A 25278-nucleotide genomic window follows, 5' to 3' on the forward strand; every position below is an offset into this window, starting at 1 on the left:
TCCTACATCAGCTGTGGACTTTCCGGACATTTGAAATCTCCCACATAGCAGCTGGTCTTGCCGTCCTGTTCTGTGAGTGGTTTAGTGCGCCTGGTCTGATTAAGGGGGTTTGTGGGTCGGAACGGGATCTCGTCATACGGCCATGAGCTCGTGGAGTTGTCCCACCATTCAGCGAACGAGATGGTGATTTTCCAAAATTTTGCGGGGTTTTACACATGAGCAGAAGCCTCCAAGCAGAATACATCACGCTCGACGACATCTCATGAGTCTCTTTAAAGCCGTCTTTGGGAACGAAGGAAGCACAAGACTGTGAGTACGTGAACCTTTGTGTAAAATATACATTATCTATTGTCAATATCTTCGTTGTCTTCGACCCCGTCTCTTCCCGGGTGTGGTCGCATGTGCATCGAAGCATTTATATAGTTGCAAGAGTTATCCTCAGATTCGCCCTCAGGTGCTCACAGTGGTATTCCTCCCCAGAATGTAAGGCAAAACTCTGTTATCCGTGAAAGCCCACAGCAACGGCGAATAATCAGACGCCCATGCGTTCCCCGTCCAGTAAGTATTCTTGTGGCCCTGCAATCCGTACAGATTCTTGTAGAAACCGGACTGAATCGATGCCGTCGGGACATTGAGACCGAGCAGCGCATGTTCCTGCCAAACTGCGAATATGTCCTCCGATGGACCCGTAGAGCCGCCAAGTTGTAAAGTTGCCAGGGATTTATCGATCTTAGAGACAGCATCATACACCAAACCCTGTGCTTTCGTGGAGTCGGCTTCACCGATGACCTTGACGGTCTGATAACCTGGCACACCGACGGTTTCAAGGCGCCAGACATAGGGAACTAGGGGTAAGTTGCCCACTGATGATGTATCGACGTTGATAAAGTTCGTCAGATCAGGTAGCCCAGTTTGCCTCGTAACGCCCACATAATATGGCACGTGCGACCACTGCTCGAATAAATTCGTCTCTTCTTCATCGAGGTCGAACCCGGCAAGGTTGTCCAACGTGGGAGGGATCGTAATAAGAACCTTCTTCGCCTTGATTGTCTCACCGTCACCCAAGTTGACGTTGGTGGTCCCATCTTTGTTGCGTGTGGTTGATACCACCTTGTTGTTATACACCACTCTGTCGCCGAGCCACGCGGCAGCTGCATCATAAACCACCTGGTTGCCGGCTGGTGCATACACATATCCACTCGCCAAACCAAGGATATGAGCCGTTCCAAAGTTTTGGACAACATACAGGGTAGGGGCCTCAAGGAGGTTCCCAACAGTGTGGGCGAACGTGAAGATGACCGAAACCACGTCACTGATATTGTACTTGGCAACAAACTGGCCAAAAGGCATCAACAAGTCCTCGGGAACTGGGTCAGGCAGGTCAAAGGTCCCCTCGTTGAGGAATGGGAAATTTGTCGACATTACCCCCAAATAGTGGGTGAGCGGCTCGATCAGGGTAAGTGGATCCGGATATGTGGCATTTGGAATCACTACGCCTGCTTTGAAGTCGGCCACGTAGGTTTTGAAGGGTGACGTTGTTGATGCATTGACCGGGATATCAAATCGGCTGAAGAATGCCTTGGTCTGGTCGTTGTTGATGTACGCTTGTACCCCGTAGTCTACTGGCAGATTCGTTGCTGGATCATAGAATGTGTCGACATGGCCACCCAGATGATCCGATGCTTCGATGACAGAGACCGACAGATTGCCCTCCTCGATCGCGCGCCACGCTGAGTAGACGCCTGTCGCGCCGCCTCCGATGATGACGAGATCGCGATGAATTAGGCCTAGTTCTATCAGCACATTTGACCTGAGACATACGGTACACACTTTTCGGAGCGTTTTCTTACCAGAGCCCTGTCCAGACCCTGCATTAGAGCCTGAGCTGGAGCCTTGCCCTGAGCTTGAACCTGAGCCTGATCCAGACCCGTGAGGGGCGGAGCATCCATGAGGCTGTTTGAAATGCTTGCCTGGAGAAGCTGCAGTCAGCAACCCAGATGTGAGCAGGAGACCTGCTTGTAGGGGCCTGAAGAACAGCATCTTGCGAAATTTCACTGTCCCAGCTTGACTCCACGATCAAGTGAACACAGAGAAGATATCGCTTAGCAACAATAGATCAACTGGCGGTTTTGAAAAGCGAGCGGCAAGCCTCTGTTGCTTCCGGACAGAAGCTAGAACTAGAGGGTTATGGGATTACATTGACCATCATAGAGGTTGGGATGACTGGTGTCCGATGATTTCATATGAATTAGGTAGGAGCATATTCGGGACAGTCGGAAATTTTACTGAAAGTTTGAGGACAATAAACATGTTCGTCGAGTCTTATCTGGGGGCTTACAAGGCTTGGCAAATTAGATTCAGCTCCAATATAGTCTAATCCGTCGTTGCGTGGAGCTCAAGCTTGGTCCTAAGTAAACTCAAATCGGGAAACGGAGTCAGTCACCTTGGCTCCGGCTTGATGGGGAAAGGATTCATGACAATGTCAAGTCTTTGTCAAATCTTTTAATAAGTCCAACAGGGCCACCATGTGGCATGAATGTGGCATGACGGGGTTTTGGCGCCTTGTAATCAAACGATAAATCTTCGGAGCGATGTACAGCTACTAAACGGTAGCAGAATGACGTTCTGGGAGGCCGGTCACACAGTCACTGCATGGAATCGCCAATTTTGGCAGTCAACGATTCACGTATTCGTAAATGACAGCTATTCAGCAGGCAGGTAATTGAGGTGCTGGGCATAACGGGCGGATCCTAATTTCTTGTAAGGCTATCCTGGAGTATAAACTACTCCGAAGGGCGACTTCGGTACGTGGCTTTACTCCGCGGCCGGTAGCACGTTGACGAACCCGTCATTTTAATAGAACCAATTGTTTCAACTCGATAAATGAGCTGCAATCTTTTTCCGCCGTTCTACCTACCGCGACGACCGAAGCCTTTGATGTATACACCGACCTCTGTCGCATGAACAATGTTGTGCAACTCCTCGGATCAAGGAGAAGGTCAACTTCTATGCTGATGCTGATGGTCAATATTTGTTTCTTAAAGTTGATATGTCTTATTCGTAGATCAAGATTAGTAACAGGAAGAGGAGGTCGTCTACTGGTGGAAGCCCGGGCGTTCTACGAAGCAAGGGCGGCTCTTTCTTTGCACGCAAGAGCCTAGTCACCAGAAATTGTCGATTGCGATCACTTGCTGCCTTTCAAGGGAAATGGACAGAAAATGGGCGTGAATCGATTGCGATACTGCAAGACAACAGAGCGATAGGCTTGTTGAAAGCAGCAGCACTAACTTAGAAGATGGTGAACTGTTGGCTCTCTCCGCCCTGTGTCAAAACTCCCTGTTGTTGCCGCCTTGACGTCGGAATACGTGCAGCCCGGCCGCCTCGCGGCTTGTGAGTGATTCGGGCTGACTCGATAGGTACAAGTGACATCGTATAATTGTTTACGACTAGACTTAGTCTCTTCTACTACTGTCGTTCCCCACCCTCCCTCGTGTCTTTCAGATCTTTGTTAGCCCTCTCTGCCTGACTTCAAGCTCGACATGTTACGATTGATGCCCTCGAAGGGTCTAGATCTGAACAATTCATGGCATTTGAACAATATCATTGGAGTCTACGTGGAACCTAGCAATGAGTCCAGAAATTCGGATCGGTGCAGGGCTCGCGAGGGCTGATATCTTCGACGCTACCGTGGTCCTTCATTGATTCAGGCTACATGCACTGCCTGCCCATCCCGCTCCTCATCATCCAGAACCTTTCCACCATCGACGCCGGTCCGCTCTTCTGATGTCAAATGATGCGCTTGCATTTTTCTCGCGCGGCTGAACCTTGGGATAGTGTCCTTAGTGGCACCGGCAATAATGTTGTCTTTGAAGAGGAGGTTGATGCTTTCGAGTGGGACGCCCTTGGTCTCCGGGACGAAGAAGACGGCGTACAGGAGTGCTAGGATGCAACAGGCGCCGAACAGCAGGAACGTCCCATAGGTGATGCTGTCGAGCATTATTGGAGTGAGCTTTGCGATGACGAAGTTGAAGAGCCATTGAGTCATCAGAGACGCGGCCATAATTAGGGAGCGCACTGGTTGGTTGTGTTAATTTCTTCGTATTCCCGGACGGGACTGGGGTAGAATTGCCTACCATGATTTGGAGAACATTCAGATGAGAGCACGTAGGGTATAGGGCCCCAGCCAAATGAGAAGAAGACAACAAATAGGTACACGCAAATAATAGCGAAGATGTTGTTGCCTGATAGGCTCGTATCGGTGGGGTGTACGGCTTGGTTTATGCCAATGTAGAACATGGCAAAAGCTTGACCAGCAGCGCCACAGATGAGGGACCACTAACGAAAATAGGTCGTCAGCAGTTGCGTTCATGCTAAGTAAATTGTGTACCAGGAACTAAGACGCAGAGACTTACCTTTCTTCCAGCTTGCTCAACACCAAACATCAAACCGAGAGAAGTAAACACAACCTTGACGACACCGTAGATGCCCGTGGCGAAAAGACCCGCAGAGCTACTCGTCAATCCAACACTCTTGAAAATCTGGGGGCTGTAATAATTAATCGAGTTCGTCCCAGTCCATTGTTGCCAAAACATCAAAATGACAGCCAGAGACGATTGATATAGCATCTGTTTGCTGGAGAAAGCGAGTCTCAATTGCTGGGTAAGAGAAAGCTTCTCCTTGCCCTCAAAGTCTGTAATAATCTCTTCCAGCTCCTCACGAATAGTAGGGTCGTCAGTCGGGCGAGCGCGCACACGGGATAGGGCTTTTCTAGCCTCATCGATGCGGAATTTCTCAACGAGCCAGCGCGGCGACTCGTTCTCGAATATGACCAAGAGTAGGAGAGCCCCGGGGAGGATCTGCAGAGCAAATGGGATGCGCCACTTTGCTGAGTCGGTGGGGCTCGTAATGTGGATGCTGATGCCGTAGTTGACGAAGTAACTGAGCATTATCCCGGTGACATTGAAAAGTTGCATGCTGCGTACGGTGAAATGTCAGCGCGGCTCGCAGAGATACAAATATCTATCCCAGAGAAAGAAGATAAGATGTTGTTGGGGGTGCATACCATCCAATACACCTCCCACGAATCTCCCTGTTGGCATTTTCACCGATGTAGGTGGGGACGACCGCGCTGATGAGGCCGACGCCGAAGCCTCCTATGAACCGGCCAATATAGAGCTGCGTGAGGTCTGTTGTACCGAGGCCGGAGCAGGTTTGAATGACGGAGCCGATGATGAAGATTAAATCGGCGCTGATGAGAGACCATTTTCGACCAATCTTGTCACTGAGCCAAAACGAGGCGGCAGCACCGAAGAAGCAGCCTCCTTGCAGAACGGACACGATGTTGCCCTGCAAGTTAGCAAAAGAGGAACTCTTGCTGTCAAGGTTAAAGGAGTGCTGAAAGGCATCCATCGTCAAGACGCCACCAATGAGCCCCGTGTCCCAGCTGTTGGCGAAACAAATAAGTCAGCACACCATAATGGGCATGTATAACGACCCAACACCCTGACCCATAGCATCACGGACGCGCAGATTCAGTGGACTCACCCGAAGAGCATGCCGCCAAAAGATGCTACGGCCGTCAGCCAGTAGGTCCTTCGATACGCCTTGATATCCTCCCATATCGTCGACTTCCGAGGCGCCTCGGACGCGGAGTGCACAGATGACATGGCTGCTGCGAGTTATCGAGTCGTCTGAAACTCTGGAGAGCAGGAAACGAGACGCTCAAGCTTCAAGATGTGGACAGGCTGCCAGACGACATTCGGAAAAGAAACGAAATGCCAATGTCGGGATCCAGATGTGAGATGTACAGATAGACTTTTTTCCTCTCTTACGACACCCAACAAACATGCATGTAGCAGTGTCTGCCATTCGGTCCTTTTCTTGGCCGAGGTGCATTCAAGATGGGGCGGTTTTCTCCGCGAACGTCATTGAGGTTCCGACTTCTTCCCCGCGCGAAGGCCGACTCTACGCCGGCTCCACCGCCTGACCCCATGGAGAGCGCGGCTTACCCACCTGGGGAAACCTTGGACGACTCCACAACGCCCCCACGACGAGCACGACGACACCCCTGCAACAGCCCGTTACTTGAAGTCGACCAAACGAGCTGTGCAGAATTGTGAGTCAGTATGCTCCGCAAATAATGCAGGAATCGTCCCATGTGACCATCCTTCGTCTGTTCAGAGGCTGGTGGTGTTCCTAGATTTCGACTCTCTGCCAAGTTTGAGCGGAGATCGAAAGCCAAGTTATCAAATGTGATATTGCGCAAACTCCCACTGAGCTTGGCCGATCCGTGCCTGCACCACAGCGTCGATCTCTGCTCGAGGTTGAGCTTGTAGCAATCCCAAACGTTAGCGTACAGCTCCAGAGAAACAAGTTCAGCCATCCCTATAGTCACTATATAATATGCAATAACACTATGGCAACAATGCTCTTCACAAATTTTGGGAACATAACGAGTGCTCACGCCGTCACTACGCCAGGCCAAGCAATTCAATGGACATTCAATGACACTCCTGGAATTACGCCCAGACAACCTCGGATATATGACTCCCGTCCGCCAGGAGCGCAGCATGCTTTCGGTAACATCCGACAGCAAGCGGTGAGGACTGCGCGTCGCGATGGATCCAGTTGGCACCCACTTCCCGATCTTCCAGCATCTAGATAAGTGGCTAGAGGATTACAAATTCGAGGTTCGCCCTGATAACGGCTTCTTCACGAGCCAATACCTGCCTGGGATTAGTTTGGCATGCAATAAGCGAAAAGGAGGACCTCCTGTTGGCTAAGAATATGCTCTTTTCTGTAGTGAGCTTATGTCAGTCGCTTAACGACGTCTTCGCCGGTGGCTTGATTTCAGCTCGTTCCCTATCTGACTCTGACGCATGTAATCGAGGCCCGACTGATTGCCCTCAAGGTTGGGAACCCGTTGGTACACACGAAGGCAAACTCATTCTCGGATCAGTTATATAACTGTTTTCTAGACAGATTTTTCATTCCCAGGAGCTGAAACATTTGTTGCTTAATGGATACCGGCCGCTGCGAGCATCACTGCGACAAAAGCACACGGACGACTTCAAGTAGAATGGCAACACCGAGCACTTAGAATTTCTACCCAGCACCAGACTCAATATGAAAACATGCTTCATCGTAACATTCTCTTTATTGGTTATCCATTCTTTAGTATCTACCACATCACATCAGACATTCAAACAGGTTCTGGAATGTGGAGTGGATCCAATGAATGCTGAGGCATTGAGTTGAATTAGATTGCATTATGCACCTATTTACGATGATAGCTGACTGGTTGCGCCATGACAATGTAATCCTGCGTGTCAAAATCATCTCTTTGTATCATTTGCGACTGCACAGGTACTTTTCTTTGGGTAGCTGGAGTTCTAAGGGATTCCACGGACACGCCGGTAGTCGAGTGATCAATCATCGGTGTGCCATGCGAGCACGCCTTTTTCGTCAAGGGAGGTAATCTATCATGTACCGGGGCATTAAACTCGACTTTCTGGAGAATTGCGCCTTGAAACACTGAATCTCGGCCTGAATGGGAGACGACGAATGTATCAAGATGAAGCACAAATACCAAAAATTACATCTCGATCCTCATACGCTTTTCACCTCCTCCCATGTCGATTGACATAGTCACGAACAAAGTCCCGAGAAAAAATCCCAATCCCCTTATCTGTTCTTCAGTTTGGCCTACTGTTACTGAAATCATCGTAAGAAGGAGTCGGAGGAAAGCAGTTCTTCGAATCCTATGTTTTCTTCCAAACGTGACCAGCAGTGCTTCATTTTCTGGTGTTTCTGCTCACACACAGCGTTTCAGTATGAAACAGTTTCAAGACTTTCTGCAGATTTAAACTTGAGACGGGTGAAACCCTCGAAAGTGTGGGTGAGCAGACTTGTTTTACTTGGACAGCGAGCCTCACATGAATGAGCTATGGCAATCCCGTGGGCTCGAGAAATAAAAAACTAAAGGGCCATTGTGAGGAGAACCAAAAAAGACTCTACTTTTCTCTGAGAACGGACGTATTTAGTATGTACGGTCTCATGCTTATTCAAACGCCATGCCAGCACCTACCTGTGTAGACTCTTCACCAACGCGATAAACCCACTCCTAACATCTTCTCAACAATTATCTAGCACAACCACCCCCTTTTCTTTCCAATGCGGTCAAAAGACATTCCCTACTCCGGCCTCGCCCATCACATTACAACCGAGGCCCACGCCCTACCAGCTAGCTTCCCGTGCTCACCACCCAGGAACAACCTTGGCCTTGCACCACACCCCGTGCAGCGGCTTGCTGGAGAAGCTCCCACCAGAGAGCGGCACCCTGCTCTCGTCCATGTCGCGCGGGTCAGCCAGCTCCCACTGGAAGCGGCCGACCCAGCACGCGACGACGGTCAGCATCTCGGCCTTGGCGAAGTTGCGGCCCAGGCAGTCACGCCCGCCGTGGATGAACGACAGGTGCGCGTACTTTGTGCTGGCGCCGCCCGTGGAGTCGTACCTGTCGTTCCCCTCGTCGTAGAAGCGGTTCGGGTTGAAGCTAGGCCCGTCAGGGCCCCACAGGTCCGGGTTGCGGTTCGTGCCCGTGACGGAGAGGATAACCTTCGTAGTGGCGGCGACAAAGTGGCCCATGATGGTCGTGTCCACCGCCGCCGTGCGCATGATCATGGGAATCGGCGGCCAGTAGCGGATGACCTCGTGGCAGAAGGCGTTGAGGAGGGGCATGTTCTCGATCTCGAGGGCCTCGGCTAACGGGACTGCGCCGGTGGCCCTCGGCGAGGGCAGCTTCGCCCTCACCTCGGCACGCAGCTTCTCCTGCCACTCCGGGTGCCTGCACAGCTCGTACATGGCCCACGTCATGGCCACCGAGACGGTCTCGTGGCCTGCGCCCAGCATCGTCATCATCTGGGTCACCACGTCGTCCTCCTCGAGCTCCTTGTTGCGGTCGCGGATCAGCGCCGACACAATGTCCGAGTCGTGCAGGTCGCCGCGCTTGTACCTGTCGCGCTTCTCACGCAGCGTGGCCCGACACACTTCCCGAACCACGCGGGCCGCGTTACGCACCTCGGTGTTGTGCTTCATTGGAATGCGATTGACAATGTTTGGTGGGATGATAAACTTGAGGACGCTCAAGATCTGAAACATGCGCGTGGGCTCGAAGACAGTGCGATAGTTCTGGATGAGGTGTGAGTCGGGATTGGCGATAGCCTCAAAGTCGACGCCAAGCGCTGCCTTGGAGATGACGTCCAGAGCAGTGAAGCCTGCCAACTCGCCGATCTCTGTCTTGTCACTGTATCCGTCAGATTGTGTGTTGGCTGTGCTGGCGGTGAAGTTCATGAGTTTTTCGGTTGCCTCGACTGCTTTGGACCAGTAGATAGGTTGCTGGGCCCGGATATGCTTCATAGCGAAGGATGGGAGCAAGAGGCGGCGCTGGCGCTTGTGCTCTTCCCCGTTCACCAGCACGACACCGGGTCCGAGGATTGACTGCGCGATGAACGACAGGTGAATGGGCTGGATAAAGTCGCTCACCCGCGTCAGGACTTCGGCCAGACCCTCTGGAGCAGCGACGACGACACGCTCGCAGTTGAACAGACCCAGAAAACGAAAGACACCATCGTGTTTCAGCGTGCGGGACCTATGAGGCGCAATGATGTTAGGGGGTGTTTGGACCATCATATGCTGAAGGTTAGGCACTCACCACTCCGCTGGACCAGCTCCATTACCCTCGCTAAAGGTGCGGCCACCGTACCCAAACCACCAACTTCTGCCTTCCTATATATCACGTTAGTACTGCCTTTCACAATGCGATCCCCAAGTCCACGCAACAATCAATAATCAGGCCACTCACGGTAGGCTCAGGCAGGTGTCGCATCTTGGAAAGATACTTGGGCTTCAGTATCAAGCGGTACCAAAGCCAGCCCCAAAAGTGCAACCACCACGAAGCCCAGAAGAATACAAGGTAGCTGTTGAGGTAGCTATCCTTGAGGAAGGCGGGCGTGTACGAGATTGTGGGACCCCATTTGCGCCAGACAGCAGCCAAGATGAAGGCATCACCAGCCGCCGCCAGCGTGACCAGCTTCATAGGCTTGGAGAAGAAGTCATCCATGGTTGCTGGTGTTAACTGATTGGTCGCCTGGAGGGTACTGTGTCCTGGGAACCTGCAAGGCTGAGGCTTTCAGGGGTATGGTCTGCCGAGGGTCCTGCGCAAGGCTGCCTCTCCTAGGGTTCTCTTTGGCGCGGAAACGTTAGAGAACGTCTGTGATGACTGATAATGATGGCTTGGAAAAGTCAGACACAGTTTGCTGGGAGTCAGCCTTTTCTTTATACAAGGTTACGCGATGTCATCAGGTTTGTCAGTCCGGCAACGTTCGCCGTCATGACTAGAGGCTTGGGCATGACGATTGCCACTGTTCGATACATTAGATGTTTCTCGTGTGATGACAATGGAATCTGGAGGACTGTTTGTCGAGTTTGCCTCGCGTTGTCGCCATGATCGACAGGGGCAGGCTTCCCACCACGTGCTCGCCCTGCATGGGTGACGGTGGAGGCGGCTTGATGGCGTCGACCTGCCAATAAGAACATTTTCCTTCACAGATCCAGTGAAGCTCAGGTATGGATAGCTAGGTTGTGCCTTACTGCACCCGGATGAGTTGCCTCGTTCTCGGAACCCCCGAGGACAGCTTCACCTCGGGTGAGAGAGTTGAGCAACATCGCTGACTGGGAGGCGAAAATGCTGACACTATAAAAAGATCATACGCCCCAAGGTTCGTGCCCAGTCCTTGACTTCGCAATGGCTGACATTTCTAACGGCGCGTTCCCAGCAGCTTGGGATCGACCTCAGCTTGTTGACGTTGGCGAAGTCATGAGAACAGAGCCATGCGTGCTCACACAGCTCCCAGACGGAAGCAAGGCACAGCAGCATCATAGCTCTCTGTTCGGAAGCGAGCCCCGATGACTGGATTCTGATGCCAAGGTACGTCTTTGAGATTAGATTTGAGATCAGTGATTGAGATACAAGCAAACTCCCCTAACCCACAGACTAAACTCCTCATTAATATCACATTACACCCCAGGGCGTGTGTCAATCCGCCACTTTGTGCGTGCTGACAGTCATGCCCCAAGGCTACCCGCTAAGTGGAGGGAGGAAAAAGGAACCCTGTAAGGAAAAAGGTACCGTGGCTTACGGTCATGCACTTGTAAGCCAGCATTTGGAATGGAGGCATGCTTTCGATTTCGGAGTCGATAGAGCCCCAGTCGCCAGCGCGACATGTTGATGCATTCAATGCATTTCTTTCCTGAGGTTCTCCTTCACCAACCCATGGTTCCATTTTCATTCTCTTTTCTTTGGACGGAATTTGGAACGACCGAGCTAGGCGTTGCCTGATTAGTTGGTTCCTGTGCCGCCGTGATTGGGATCTATGGCCGCCGATACCTTCGCCCGAGTGACACCTGCCTGGACCTCATGACCGTACAATATCTTAGGCTTTCGCAATGGGTGACTGACATAAGAGGGAGGGAGTCGCCTCTCCTTCGGCTCGAGGCCCTTTTTGTCATCTCTCTCTCCGCCTGTTCTCGTCTTCCCATCTGCAAGATCATCACACCTCCCTGCCTGGCTGACTGCTTGACAGGCTTGGCTAAAGCTTGATCATACGTTGTTGATAGCCCTCAGATAGAGGATCGAATATCATTGCGCCTCTTCTCTCCCTCTTTCTCTTCATCTTCTAGGTCTCTTCTCTGCTTTCAGCCTCCAGCACTGCAGCCATCCCGTTCAGACGCCGTCGCCATGGCTTTCACTGAGCTTGGAGTGTTCACCTACCGAGACGGTGTGGCAGTCATCCAGCTCTTCTTTTTCACCGTCTACCTGGGATGTGCCTTCATCCTCTGCTCACGACATGGATGGAGCCGTGGCTCAGGGTGGCTGGTCCTGATCACCTTCTCCTTGCTGCGGATTCTCGCAGGAGCTTTCCAACTGGCGACCATCAATAGCCCGTCGAGGACAACGTATGGAGGCGCCCTGATCTGCCAGTCTATCGGGCTATCACCGTTGACGGTGCTCAACATTGCACTCCTGACGAGGGTGTGAGTATTGACCTCCCCTGTCTTGATAATGCGAGCCGTGACAGCACTGACTGTCCTTGTCCCATCCAATAGCAACCGCTTCGTGATCCACGGCATATCCACAAGGATCTTCTCTCTCATCTCTCTCGCCTCCCTGACCGGCCTAAGCCTGGGTATCTACGGCGGCACCAAAGCAGCCGAGTCGTCGAATCACATCACATCCAACAGCATTGTGCAGGCGGCGGTGTGCATCTTTCTGGCGATCTATGTCTTCGCCATCTGCCTGTGGGGCTACCTTCTCAGGCAGTGGAAGTACATTCCGGCCGAGGAGAATAAGCTGATGGTGTGCTTCGCGGCGTGTGCGCCGTTTATCTCGGTGCGACTGGTGTATGGGCTTCTCGCTGACTTCAGCGGGTTGAAAGAGTTCAACCCATTCGAGGGGGATGTGACCATCTTCCTGTGCATGGCGGTGCTGATGGAGATCATTGCCGTCGCATTCTGTGTGTTCACGGGCTTGAGGCTGCGTATGTTGCCAAAGGGTGGTAGTGGAGCGGTGTCGTCGGAGACGTCGAGTGACAGTGAGAGAGCGCTGCGCGGAGCCAGGACGCCGGGCAAGTTCTGAACACCCTGGGTCCCGTGTCGTGGCCAGCTGACCTAGCTACAGATGCTGGGACTCTCGTCTGGCAATCCCCGCTCCGGGCTCCATTCCCCCGGACACCACCCTTCCTTTCTCATGTTACTTTTTGGCGTTTCCTATCTTGTCACAAATCCGCAGCCACACTCGTGGTGGGCTTGGTAATAATTGACTGTTTCGACCACCTTCGCGACCCCTCCCCTCACCGACGACACACGACAGGCAAGGGATGTGCACAAGAAGAATGATCGGCAACGGCGGCACAGACCCGAGGCCCCATCTCGCCCTCGCTTGGACGGCAGGCAGGCCCGTTGGGGCAGGCGGCCGGCGACTAGACTCGTGTGAGCTGGGCTGAAGCTCAAGCTCGGTGGGGGTGCCTGGGGGGTGCCTGGAGGCAGAGGTGATGGAGAGGGCGTGTGCTTGAGGTGGTTGAGTTGCTCAGAGGTGGCTGCGGCTCGGCTGGGGACTTCTGGGCGCGAAGGATCAGGCTACATCCCGTTCACAGAAATTGCCCAACCATTGCTGCTCAACGTGGGGTCCAGGCAGGCGTTCAGTGTCGAGTCGGGTATCTGTCTGGGAACACGTTTTCATGGCACTACTGCACGGTGCTGTTTTCTGTTGGTGTCTCGACACGGTAGGCCAGAATGATATCCGTCTCCGAGACAGTTGTCAGCTTTCAAAGGAGTGGAGGTGTCGTGTGTGAGAGAGAGCAGGATCGCAAACTGGATGACCTTATCGCACATTGTCCACCGAGGGGGTACATAGCCAGGTCATGTTCACAAGACCATTCCGTATATAAGCAATTTGTTCCTATGAGATTTTAATTCGAAGACTGAACGGGGGTTGAGCACACTCGATGCAGAGGCCAAGAGACTGCAAATCTCGCACAGTCACTACTGGAAGACGACGAGGAGGCGGCGTCGGCTTCGTTGTTCATTCCGCTCGTCCAGTGTCAGCTCTTGTGTGCCACGTGTACTTGTCTCACAGACAGGGGAGTACCCAGGTATGCAAGAGATGGACATGCAGCATCGTGAGGGTTGGCAGCCTTGGGACATGGGGAGAAGGGAATGAGGAGCTGCCGATATCTTGAATGCTGAGCACGTTTTCCTTGGATGCCTTGGATGAAAGCCGCAAGGCGACGGCGGTGGTGGACATGGCGTAGACCTGCTCCCACGGCGAATGAGCTTGCCTTGCCTGCTTCAGCATGCAGGTGGAAGGAGTGAGAAGTAGACCACCGTATGAGAGATAAACGGTTGGGGGTCGGTCGAGTCGGCAACGCACAGGGGTAATGCCCTGTAGGTTGGAGGTGTGGAGGTGGAGGAATCGATCCCTTTGGCCCGATTCGGATCTCACTGTAAGGACACTGCCATGTGTTACGGTGCTGTACAGTACCTGACTGTAACACTCGGGAATTCAACCGTTTCCCTCATCCGTCGAGGCCCAATCTTCACGATACCGCAGAGTACTGTAGACCGTGTCTCACTTGTCAATTGGGGACGGGTAGCATCAAGGGGCCCTACATAATGCAGGATCGTGCATGCATTCCAGGATTATTGCAATTACTGCTTCAAGCAGGCTGAGGGTGTACAGGATTTTGGCTGAAGCTTACGGCTCACGAGGAATTTATCTCCAATTTATCGATTTCTCATTGACATCTTATTTGCACTAGGTGAGAGGTGGGGGGTCATTTGCAGGGGATTGGGTTGTTTGGTCGCCTGGGGCAAATTCCAGGTCCCTAAGAGGGCCTGGCCTGCCTGGCCTGCCTGGCCTGGATCCTCACATTGCCCCTCCAAGACAGCTGCCATGTGCCAGCGTGCACCGCCTCAATTCGCGTCTCTCCCTTCAGAGAGCACATTTCACTCAGGAACTTGCTTCTAAATGACTTGCTTCGCGACTCACTTATTTGTGGCCACAATCTCACATTTCCTACCGCTGTAGACTGCGTGCCGACCGCGACTTGTCTGTCGTACCTAGGCATCATGGTCGGCGAGCTGGGCGGGTCGACAGGTCTCGCTGAGTAGTGGAGGCATTTTGGGAGACATCGCCAGAACAAAGAATTTGAGAGAGATAGAAATAAACACGGTGGTGAGGAGTTAGAACTTTGAGAGGACTCGCATACAAATACATCCTCCTCAGGCCAAGGTTGGCTGAGTTGAGCTCAAGAAACGTGGGCTGGCTGTCAGAGTTGCTGACCACAGGGTGACCACTCCTGACTGCGCCATCATACAACTCTAATCTTCTCCCACATGGCAGCATGTGGGGGAACGTGCTGCTGCACTACTGACATGACCAGAGACATGACTGCTTCTAGGCTTTCCCGCCATGTCAAAGCCTTCCTCTTCCCTCATCCAGCCGCCGCGTCCTGACAACGCCTGACGGCCTCGGCCATCCTCACGGCGCATTTCTGAACGGGAAGGATCTGGGCTCTCCGAAGACATGACTGTCAAACCAGAGCGCCATCGCCGAGCTGAATTGACCTTCAGCATCGGAGCTGCCGTGCCTCACCCTTAAATACTTGGGCCTGGCACGATGGCAAATTCTTCGGAAGGAGAGACGAACACCTAATCAATACCCGGTGACATTGGGTTCTCAACCAAACAAAGACACTCGAATCAACTGCCCAATCTCTCCCACTCCAATAACTTCTATTCCATTTCCAGCCACCTCTCTCGTTGTTTGCTCTCCCTTCTCCATCATGTCCGCCGCTGCCGTGGCTTCGGCCCCAGGGCTTCCTCAGACCCAGCGTGCTATCCTGGCGGGCGAGAAGGGCGATTGGGTAATCAGCCAGGATGCTCCCGTCCCTGAGCTTGAGGCCGACAACATCATCATCAAGACCGTGGCAGTCGCCCTCAACCCAGTAGACACCAAGATGGTCGGCCCTTTCATCGCCGAGGGCGCCATGTTCGGTTTCGACTGCGCCGGATACGTCGTCGCCATCGGTTCTGACGTCGCCGCTTCCCGTCCCGGCCTCAAAGTCGGCGACAGGGTCTGCGGCTGTGCGGACGGTATGAACAGATTCCGCCCAAGGGCTGGTGCCTTTGGCGAGTACGTTGCCCTCGATGGCGACATGGCGCTCAAGATCCCTGAGAGCATGGGGTTTGAGGAGGCTGCAGGTATGGGAATGAGGATTGCCACCGCGGGTATGGCGCTGTTCTGGAGTCTGGGCATACCCACCGAGTGGCTTCTTAAGGCTGCCGGCGAGCAGATGCCGGTGCTGGTCTATGGTGGCAGTACAAGCACCGGTACCATGGCCATCCAACTCCTCAAACTGTGAGACCACCTTCCACCAGTTCCTCCGCATGTGCACACTTTGCATTGCGCACCTTGCAGTAAATTCCGCTCCCATTTGCTGACACAAACAAGCTGCAACGTGAAAGTCATCACAACCTGCTCACCTCGCAACTTCGACCTCGTCCGCTCCTACGGCGCTGACGCCGTCTTCGACTACAACTCACCCACCTGCGGCGCCGACATCCGCGCCCACACTGCCAATGCCCTCGACTACGCCCTGGACTGCATCACCGAGGAGGGCTCCATGAAGATCTGCTACCAGGCCCTCGGCCGGTGCGGTGGCAAGTACACGGCCCTGGACCCCCACCCGGAGTCCAAGCGAAAAGTCGTCGAGCCCGACTGGATCCTGGCCAGCATGCTGGGCGGCAAGCCCTGCTCGTGGCCTGCGCCCTACGGCAACGATGGGGACGCTCGCGTCAAGGAGTTCGCCAAGCCCTTCTTCGAGACTATCCAGAAGCTCTTCGATGAGGGTAGGCTTACGCCGCACCCGACCAAGATCAGCCCGGGTGGGTTCGAGGGGCTTGCTGGCGAGGGTGTCACGGCCATTCGAAAGGGTCAAATCAGTGGCCAGAAGCTGGTGTATCGTCTGGATGGAGCTGTCCGGGAGTAGAGATGAGGCCTTATGGCTACTTTGAGATTAATCGATTCTGGCGTCTCGGGCTGTTCTTCGGCCACGCGGTAATTTCTCAACTACAATATCAGTGCTTTTGCACTTTTACAGCAACACTTCCTCGGCCTTCCATGTCAAAAAGTCCGCCCCATCTATTGACCTTCTTCTGCAGCGAGAAAGACGGATGGTGACGGAGGTGCACTCGGATGGTTGTCTGTGATGTATGTATATTCATAACAAGCTTTTATTGAAGGTAGAGGCGTTTAAAACCGGGATGCATGCGAGATATAAGCTTTCTTGACTTTGAGTGACGTGAGACATATCCTATCAATTTGTATCACTATTGAAAATGATCACTTATGAGACTCATAAATCTGTTAGCGACCTTAGACGGTCGCGTGCGATAAGTGCCATTTTGCCCAGTTTTGAGCTCCAGCCAGATGACAGTCCCCCTACGCTGACCGTTAACCACGGAAACTACCTGCACATATGACCAATACGTGTTAGGCCTCTACCTAGTCACGGACTACCTCACCATACAAGTCTTTTCTTTCTTATTTTCCTCTTGTGAATGCCTCTTAACGCTAACAATCTAAAGCAATCTAAGATCTACATAATGCTGCTGTGTTATTGAGCAGATCGAAATGGTGACACAAAATGTGTCACAATTCATTGTTCATAAGTGATTCAGAGCAGACCAAAGATATCATGACCTCAAGTAACGGTTACATCTGGGAACTTATGACTGGAAATGAGTTGGACATCACACCCAATATTGAGGAACACCTTGTCCTTGATCGTCGTTTACAATCTGCGCTGCAACCTAATTGAATTTTGAGCGGGAAAACGTCTCGGAAAATCGATACTGCAGGGACACTGGAGCTTTCCGAGTCGACATCTGGAATGAAAGGGAGATTACTTAGACGTAGAGAAGTGAGATTGGCTCTTGAAGAAATCATCAAATACTTTTTACAGGCCAGAACTTAGTCGGATAGCAACTCTGCTTCCATTTTACCAAAGTCTCCCGCTCAGTTTCATACAGGCTCCTGTTCTCCATAGCTGACTTTTTATCAAATTTTGTAGGCGAAAGTCCATAAGGCTGGGTGAAATACATCCCTGTACAGTACATTCACATGTATTACAAGATTTAATAGAACATTTTGATGTTCGAAGCTTCAAGAGGTAACGCTTCAGTGCAAAGTGCCACGGTCTATCATCGAGTCCTGTCCCCAAATTTCTGGTACCGCGCTTTCAACACGTCTAAAGCTGTGATTTGCTGAAATTTCCAGGCATTTGTTCCATCAAAAACACGTACCGCAATCCTGTAGCTAAATAGCACTTTGCCGTTAAAATGACAAAAGCTTCACTTCGGCTCTGAGGTCAGCTTGTCGGTGCTTATGAGAATGCAATTCATCTTCACCAAACCTTGGCCACCGAGAGCTTACAACTCATTTTCTGATGAAGTTCTCGCCTGCGCTGAGTTTTGGTATTCCGTCCGCGCCGCAGACTGTGCGTGACCCCTACCTACGAGCTTGGCTGACATCGTGCTTGCCGGTCAGCAACCCTGTCAGCCACGAGGCGAACCTACAAGGTACCTAGTTAGCCTATCTCAACTTCTACCACACAAGATTTACATTGCAAGCTCTTGGCAAATGTTGCCGCCGTCTTGGCTGACGGAAGCTACTTCCAGCTCGCAGTTGCAGACAGCAGAGCCTCGCCTCGTGGAGTGCGCCGCTCAGAAATGCTGACGGGCAGTGGCGATTCATGAGGGTGGCTGTCTAGTGCCACTTTGCCTCGTGGGCACTGCATCTCAATCTAGATCCGGGGTTCCTTAGTTGCGATGTCGCCGCTGAAGCAGCACTTGCATATGCATAGATTATAGACAAAAAGTGGAATATACCGTGACCCGGATGTCCCCTTTTGCGATCCGGCATGATGAGCATGGTTGAAAATCACCCAGTATAGCAACTGTTTACAACTTGACTTGGATGGTCAGCGTACTGGTTGTGACTGCTTCTTGACAGCGTTGACAACTTCATACCCCGTGAGCCAGACCCGTCTTTGGACGTTGCGCTTACAAGATTTGCAATATCATCTATCTTGTTCTTTATCAGACGGTTCCAGCACAAGGCTTGATACACCGCGACTTCACCTTTTCCTCAAAACATCTCAAACTCTTTCCTTCGTGCCGATGAAGGTTATTTTCGAACACTGCTCTTCTGCACCAAAATTTAGAGCTTGCCAAACCGAGGCACTGTGGAACACATAAACATCAAGCTGAGACAGCCAAGCTTCACCTGTTCCACAAAGACAGTCACACGAGTACTAAGCGTCCCCATGGGAGCTTGCTCACAGCACCTACCCTGATCGAGTTCCCGGGGTCTTGCAGCTGTATGTCGCCAACTGTACCATCTCATACAGCGTGCAAGACGGGACACCTCCATTAGCAAGAGTGGATGCGAGTCACCAAACCAACCATTTGAATTCACCTTCTCAAGATACAATTGGCTACATCTACGTCGACAATTCAGAATGACGCGCCGCAGGAGCGAAGCATTCGGCTCCAAGCCAGTCCTGCTCCTCCTTCACGGTGCAGGCAGCTCAGCCGCCATCTTTCGAATTCAAACACATTTCCTGGCAAAAGCCCTCAGCCCCTACTTTGACCTCATCTACGTGGACGCCCCACTGCGGAGCGCCCCGGGGCCGGGGATCCTGCCGTATTTTCAGGGCATGGAGGCCTACTACCGGTGGTTCGGCGCCGGGGTCGAGAAGAACATTTCAGCCAGCAAGAATGCACAAGACTCAGATTCTTTCCTATCACCAGAGACTGCGGCGTCTCCCCGACGCCCGTCCGCCACAGAACACAAGCGCAGAGGGTCTACGTCGGTCCGAGCCCGCGGGCCCGGCCGGCGAGGCGTCTCTCCAGCTGCAGCCATCAGCGCCGCTGCGTCGCTGGGGCTTAACCTCCCTCGCGGCGCCGAGGGCCTGAGCCGTGGCGTCATGGGCCTGCTCGACATCGCCAACCAGAGCATCCCCCAGCAGCTCGAGGCGCAGGGCGTCCGCAGCCGGGACGTCGTGGGCGTGGTCGGCTTCTCACAAGGTGCACTAGCCGCCCTGGGCCTGCTCGGGGTCGAGCTGGCCATCGGCTCGCCGCAGTGGAGCAACCTGCGATTCTGCGTGGCCATGGGCGGCGCGACGGGCGGAGGTGCCGCGCAGGCTGCCGTCACGGGGATGATGGCTGCTACGAACCTGCTCGGCGGCAACAAGCAAATTCCACCATCAGATGCCTCAGCTGCAGTAGACTCAGATGCGGACGCTCAGCTTTTCCCAGGCCACACCGTCCACGTCATCGGACGCTGCGATCCGTGGGTCAAAGATAGTCGGCAGATTGCGGGTATGTGTAACCCAGGACGGACCAGAGTCGTGGAGTTTGAGGGCGGACACTGGGTGCCGCGAGAGAAACATGACATTTCGCGCGTAGTGGATCTTATTCTCGAGACCGAGTTGGACAGCCGGCGCGAGGCGGACGACTCGTCGAGTTCGTCGTCCGAGGACGAGGTCGAGGTGCTGTTGCGCAGGCTGGACGCCGTCTCGGTGAGATCCTGAGCAAGACTGAATTCAGTGCGATAGCCATTTCCGCTCTGATACAGCTTTTTCCTGATTTCGCCGCAGCACACCATTGCTAGTTGGGGGTCCTTGTCCGCGCTTGACTGTCTGTAAGGGAATCGTATGTGTGCAGTCTCATTTCACGGCAGCCATCCATTTCGAATTGGTCAGTATGACATTGCTTCGGTCATCAGGGTTCGTTTGGTTTGGACAGCTTTGCTGTGGTCCTCACTTCGGCGTTCCAAGGCGTACATAGATTCATCCTCCGTGGCGAGTCAGGCGCTGGCGTTAGGAGCGACGGTTGGAATAGCCTCAATCGAATACATGACAAATCCTGCTCCCACTCCGACGCCATATCCACAATTGTGCCTTTTTTTTGTGTCCCATTCGCGTGTAAAACATGGTAGCCCGTAGCCGGCAAACTGTAGAGTATGAGCGGCTCTGGCTGACACTTTATCCACCGAATGTTTGCCACCAACAGAGACAGCCTCGTCATGACCCATCGACGATCCGCTGGGTCATCGACGAGGTGATCCTAACTTGCCTTGGCAGCAGCTTTCCCAAGAGGATCCTATCGCTTCGATGAGTGAAAGAGAGGCGCTGGGCAGGCAGAGGTGAGATGGTGCTATGTGGTGAACACGCACGAAGGATGAGATGTCGTTGAAACACCAGCCAATCACAGGCCGCGCAGGAGGGACCTTTTGAGAATGTTGCATCCCGACCCAAGTCTTCAAGGGTCTCCCATGCAAGTAGATCTTGGCGGGGCGGATCGAAAGCTTGCCTTACAGTAGTGACCCAGTTTTGCCCGTTTGGTAAGCGTTGAAGATCACCCTTCCCAGCGTTTCGGTACGGTGCGTGGGTGGGCAGCTGCTGTGACCAGCCGAACGATGGTCTTTTGGTTAAGGTGTGAGGCTGTTCACTGCATGTCATCTATCGCGCTTACACCTTGACAAGCGATCACAGATGGCGTCCTACAAGCATCGTAGCGGACTCGAGCTTATCCACCCATACATCGGAGAAGAGATGCGATTCGACGGGATAGATCCCAAGCGCAGCCCACGCCGAATCCAGCCGATTAGCCTGCAAACGCGCTCCCTCTTCAGGCAGCCACCAATCCATCTTTCTAGTAATTTGCCCAATTCCTTCCATGCGTCGCCCAATGCTACCTCGTGTAATTCGTTACCGGCTTCTCCTCTTTTTCCGGCGCTTGAGACCTGGAGCTAGCAACACTCGACCGCCGTCGGCGGCTGGAAAAGCCCCCCAGACAGCCAAACGGCCGCCATAGCGTTAGGTGACAATCTGGCACGCAGGCTTCAATTGGAGATGGCTGCATGCATTTCGAAACTGAACGAAGTAACAGTGGCCTAGGATGGTCGCTGGAATGCGGTCCGGGAGCGTCTTGCGCGTCCGACGTCCTTCTGGAATTGTATTTGCCCACCAGCCGCGGTCTCCGAGCTTCCTTCAGCACGAAAGCACACAAAAATGGATGCTTATTGTGTCCTTCTAGCGCGGGTACCTTGGGTACTAAGCACATAGTTCCTGGAACCGGGTGTCATCGTCGTTCCAGAGCAAGACGCACATGGGGCCAGAAACGTGGGCGCAGGGTTGCGGCCATCCTAACCCGGATCTTATCACAGCGGGTTAAGATACCCATGCAGGGTACTTCGTCCACCCATTGGTTTCTTCGTCTCGTTGTTTGGCAGCTGCCGTGACACGATGCGCTGTTGTGCCACCGGCAGTAATCTTACTTGCCCAGGCATTACCCATCACCGAGATCCGAACCCTGAGTTTCGGACATCTCAAAGCTCGGTTTTGGACTCGCCTGTCATACACAACAGACACGACACCCACGACCTTGAGACCATGAAACAGATCACAAGTGTCCCATGCATTGGCTTCGAGCAATGTACTCGGCCGTGTTGTGTTGCCACAGCCGCGTTGTGCACGTGTGCCCCTGAGGATTCCATCACTCAGCGGCAGTAGCACGCACGCCTGGAAAGTGGATCCAGAGTGGCCCTATCTCGGTGATACGCTGCGAGATCTCGGGCACAGTCCTATCATGTGCGAGTGTCTCTTTTCAGGAGGGACCTTTGAAAGTTGTTCGTGTAAGCTTTTCCGCGTCGCTGTATTTAACCGCAAATACGCCTCTAGCCTCTGATAGTCTGCAGAATGATTCCCGCGGCGGAAAGGCGGAACCAGCAACAAAGAAGCAACCCACTGAGACTGCTACGCTGGGAGCCTCCCGGCTGGCCAACTGCACGTGCCTTTGCTGTCAATCTTACAACCACGTGGCTGACGGGCTGAAGGTGTAGCTGGGAATCGTGTTCAGTGGTTGATAATACACTAAATTATCATGCGGTCAGATCTTCGGCGCGGTTTTGGGATGAACTTGGAAGATGTACCGTTGCGTTGGCCGGGGCCAGTGCTGGGGACCATGTCGTCGGATGTCAATCCGCGTGTCCTTGCTTGCCATCCAAGTACCTGCTAGGGATAGCCGCGCAACAGTGGGTCATCGGGTAAACTTTTTTCACAGATAAAGGCTCACTCATTAGTCTGGTCCAAAAATAAAGTCGATTCGAACCTGACAACTGTGGCACAGTACAGTCCCATTTGGCGGGAACCATCAGCAAAAACGTGGTTTCTCCGCGAACACCTCCGGTTAAGCGGGTTGTGTTCCACGCACAGCCGCCCCACCACGGTGGCCCTTGTCGATGCAACACGATGCTGGGCCCATCATTCTGGATCCGGAGCTGTCCACTTCTCCATTGTCCAAGTGCCACAGGTTCCAAAAGGCTTGTCCACAAAATTGGTTGACCTCACCGGCCAAGGTGCAATACATGGGATATGCAGTAGCGGATTCCTAGCCACAAATATCGTTCAGCGCCACATCACAGCCGGGACGAATGTAAAGCGCACCAGACGCCCAGCCTAGTCCGGGTAGTGTGAGTAGGTGCTTTGAGTGTAGCAAATAGCATCCTCTCAAGGGTTCACAATGGTTCTGCCTTTTGCCAAGAAAAGAGGGGGACAATCCTGCGGAAGCGCTCCTGTCACGCAACAGCAAGAGGGCGTGCTTCTCATGATGCATACGCCTGAAGGATCTCAGCAAACTCCACTCAGGGGAGGTCGGACCCACCCGCAACGCTGTATGGTGTTGCTGAGTAAATGAAGTCGCGATCCCTCGGTCTATATTCCAAACCGGCCTGACTTGCATGCGGTCCAAGCGTAGCATGTTGTCGTTGAACAGGAATGGACGAGGATGATCGAAGCCCGAGACCAGGAATTCAATGAGACCTTTTTGTCAACCAGTGATCCCAATGCTTGGTGAAAGCTTGTAAGAGGCCCTAAATGGCTTGGAAGAGCTTGTTCCAATGCTTGACGTTCCATCGTGCGACCAGATCTCTTGGAAATCCTGTAAGCCAAGAACCGGAGGGTGTGTGTGTAACGCCTGGGCATGCAGGCTAGGCCCTCGTGAAGACCCCCCAGGCTTTTAGACTGGGGTTCAGAATGGCCATGGATGCTTCGGAGCCGGGCCAATGCTGCCTCCTCGCTCGACTTCCTAAGAGCAGAGCACCATTAGAATTTGGCATGAACGCTGCGATGCTGAAACGGTGCCGATCCTTCGGACTTACATCTGCAAGGTGGACAGGTCCACGTGTTGTCATGTCAACTGGTAGCAGACAAGCATGCGAGTAAGCCCTGACTGGCAGCCTTGCAAATCATTGCTCTCCATGTTCTAGGACGATCGCGAATCATCCTGATCAGCTGTCCATCTCCCGCAATCCTAGTTCGGCATTACTTGTGTGTCAGGACCCTGGATTGCCCTGATTGACAGCTAAAGGGCTCAGATGTTCGCGCAGTGTGGTTTATTTCTGCATTCCTTATCTGGTTTTGAAGGAATGTCATGAAGAGGCGACTTCGCGTTTGCCATCCGGGTCAGCGATCGTGTTTCCATCAGTATGACAGCGAAAGAGGCTGGGACCCAGTGGGTGAGCCTGCCGGCGGAGTCTGAAGTCCTTACCAGGTCAGTAACGACTGGTCACAGACAAGCCACACTTTGACACGCCTGGGTTTGAGATAATTCTGGAGGTGGCTGCTGCACGGTTCGAAATAAGTCTTTTCGGAGGATGGGATAGGTGCTGAGAGGCACCTGGGGAATGCAGCCAGGCAGTGCTGCTGATTGGCTCGTGCGCTGGACTCCAGGGGTATGGCGCTGAAGAATAGCGTCGGAGGCGCTGTGACAGCCTCCCGAATTTGATTATGGCAAAGGATGTCAAACCTTGTCGTAGTCGTGTGCACCGGCGGTTGCGTGTGGATGCCATCTTGCGCAACAAATCAACTCAAGATGGTCTTTTCTCATAGACAGAGATGCGTTGTCTGCGCTGTGCAGTCATCGTTACTGTCTCTTGAGCCACTGATCGTTCGGAAGTCGATATCACGGCCTTACAGTGATCAGCATGGTTGCTGGACGAATCCTCAGGAGATAACGCGTTGACCATCAATTTTGGTATTGGAGCACGAAGTCCAACACGCAACTATCGCTGGATAATTCCTGTCATCGGAAACCTTCGCGCCGGCTGCCCTTTTCCGACCAGGCTCTCACGTCTGAACAGCCCCGTCACACCGACAAGGTGCTAGGCGCAGGCTCCCGGCGATGACAACAGCAAAGGAAAAGCGGGCAAAGGATCCGGGATGCCTTTCTGGCACACAATCAAGGGTATTTGATGTCGGGCCTATGGCCTAGATCCTGATCTGCCGACTTCCCAGACTTAATTCTCGCAGCTCAAAAGGCCGTAGGGATGGCCAAGTTGGCAGGTCATCGCCATGCCGATCTTGAGACGGTGCGGGCGAGGATTGTGTGGTGAGGCCCTTGGCCAAACAACCGGCCTTCTCGTCTGCATTCACTGGCTGCTGCTCGACACCTTGACCATCTCCGCGCTGATTTCCCCGGCGTGGATCCTTCGAGCAGTAGTAGGCAGTCCAGATTACAGGCGAGAAGATGGACGATGGGGGCATCGCAAGAGAAGGAAGTCTGCAGTTTTCCGTGAAAGTCTCATGATACAGTCGAGCC

The 25278-nt window shown here is 53.1% G+C and overlaps 6 protein-coding genes across 6 annotated transcripts; 3 read left to right on the forward strand and 3 right to left on the reverse strand.

The window, feature by feature from the left end:
* Positions 1–450: 450 nt before the first annotated feature.
* Positions 451–2040, reverse strand: J7T55_014976 (uncharacterized protein; the record flags this gene model as incomplete). Its single annotated transcript, XM_053135297.1, has 2 exons — positions 451–1787; positions 1851–2040. 2 exons carry the CDS (start codon positions 2038–2040, stop codon positions 451–453), a joined length of 1527 nt encoding a protein of 508 aa, XP_052987063.1.
* A 1663-nt stretch (positions 2041–3703) lies between these two features.
* Positions 3704–5666, reverse strand: J7T55_014977 (MFS quinate transporter; the record flags this gene model as incomplete). Its single annotated transcript, XM_053135298.1, has 5 exons — positions 3704–4074; positions 4134–4335; positions 4413–4974; positions 5063–5443; positions 5545–5666. The coding sequence occupies 5 exons, from the start codon at positions 5664–5666 to the stop codon at positions 3704–3706; spliced, it is 1638 nt and encodes a 545-aa protein (XP_052987064.1).
* A 2590-nt stretch (positions 5667–8256) lies between these two features.
* Positions 8257–10117, reverse strand: J7T55_014978 (cytochrome p450 97b3; the record flags this gene model as incomplete). Its single annotated transcript, XM_053135299.1, has 3 exons — positions 8257–9646; positions 9710–9783; positions 9860–10117. 3 exons carry the CDS (start codon positions 10115–10117, stop codon positions 8257–8259), a joined length of 1722 nt encoding a protein of 573 aa, XP_052987065.1.
* Positions 10118–11794: 1677 nt separating this feature from the next.
* J7T55_014979 (uncharacterized protein) lies at positions 11795–12691 on the forward strand (the record flags this gene model as incomplete). The annotated part of the gene is made up of 2 exons (XM_053135300.1): positions 11795–12090; positions 12163–12691. The coding sequence occupies 2 exons, from the start codon at positions 11795–11797 to the stop codon at positions 12689–12691; spliced, it is 825 nt and encodes a 274-aa protein (XP_052987066.1).
* A 2707-nt stretch (positions 12692–15398) lies between these two features.
* J7T55_014980 (zinc-binding dehydrogenase family) lies at positions 15399–16604 on the forward strand (the record flags this gene model as incomplete). Its single annotated transcript, XM_053135302.1, has 2 exons — positions 15399–15973; positions 16067–16604. The coding sequence occupies 2 exons, from the start codon at positions 15399–15401 to the stop codon at positions 16602–16604; spliced, it is 1113 nt and encodes a 370-aa protein (XP_052987067.1).
* Positions 16605–19136: 2532 nt separating this feature from the next.
* On the forward strand, positions 19137–20210 carry J7T55_014981 (uncharacterized protein; the record flags this gene model as incomplete). Its single annotated transcript, XM_053135303.1, has 1 exon — positions 19137–20210. One exon carries the CDS (start codon positions 19137–19139, stop codon positions 20208–20210), a length of 1074 nt encoding a protein of 357 aa, XP_052987068.1.
* Between the last annotated feature and the right edge of the window lie 5068 nt (positions 20211–25278).

Source organism: Diaporthe amygdali (genome assembly GCF_026229845.1).
Source record: "Diaporthe amygdali strain CAA958 chromosome Unknown NODE_53_length_281289_cov_64_976018, whole genome shotgun sequence".
In the NCBI taxonomy this organism is placed as follows: Eukaryota; Fungi; Ascomycota; class Sordariomycetes; order Diaporthales; family Diaporthaceae; genus Diaporthe; species Diaporthe amygdali.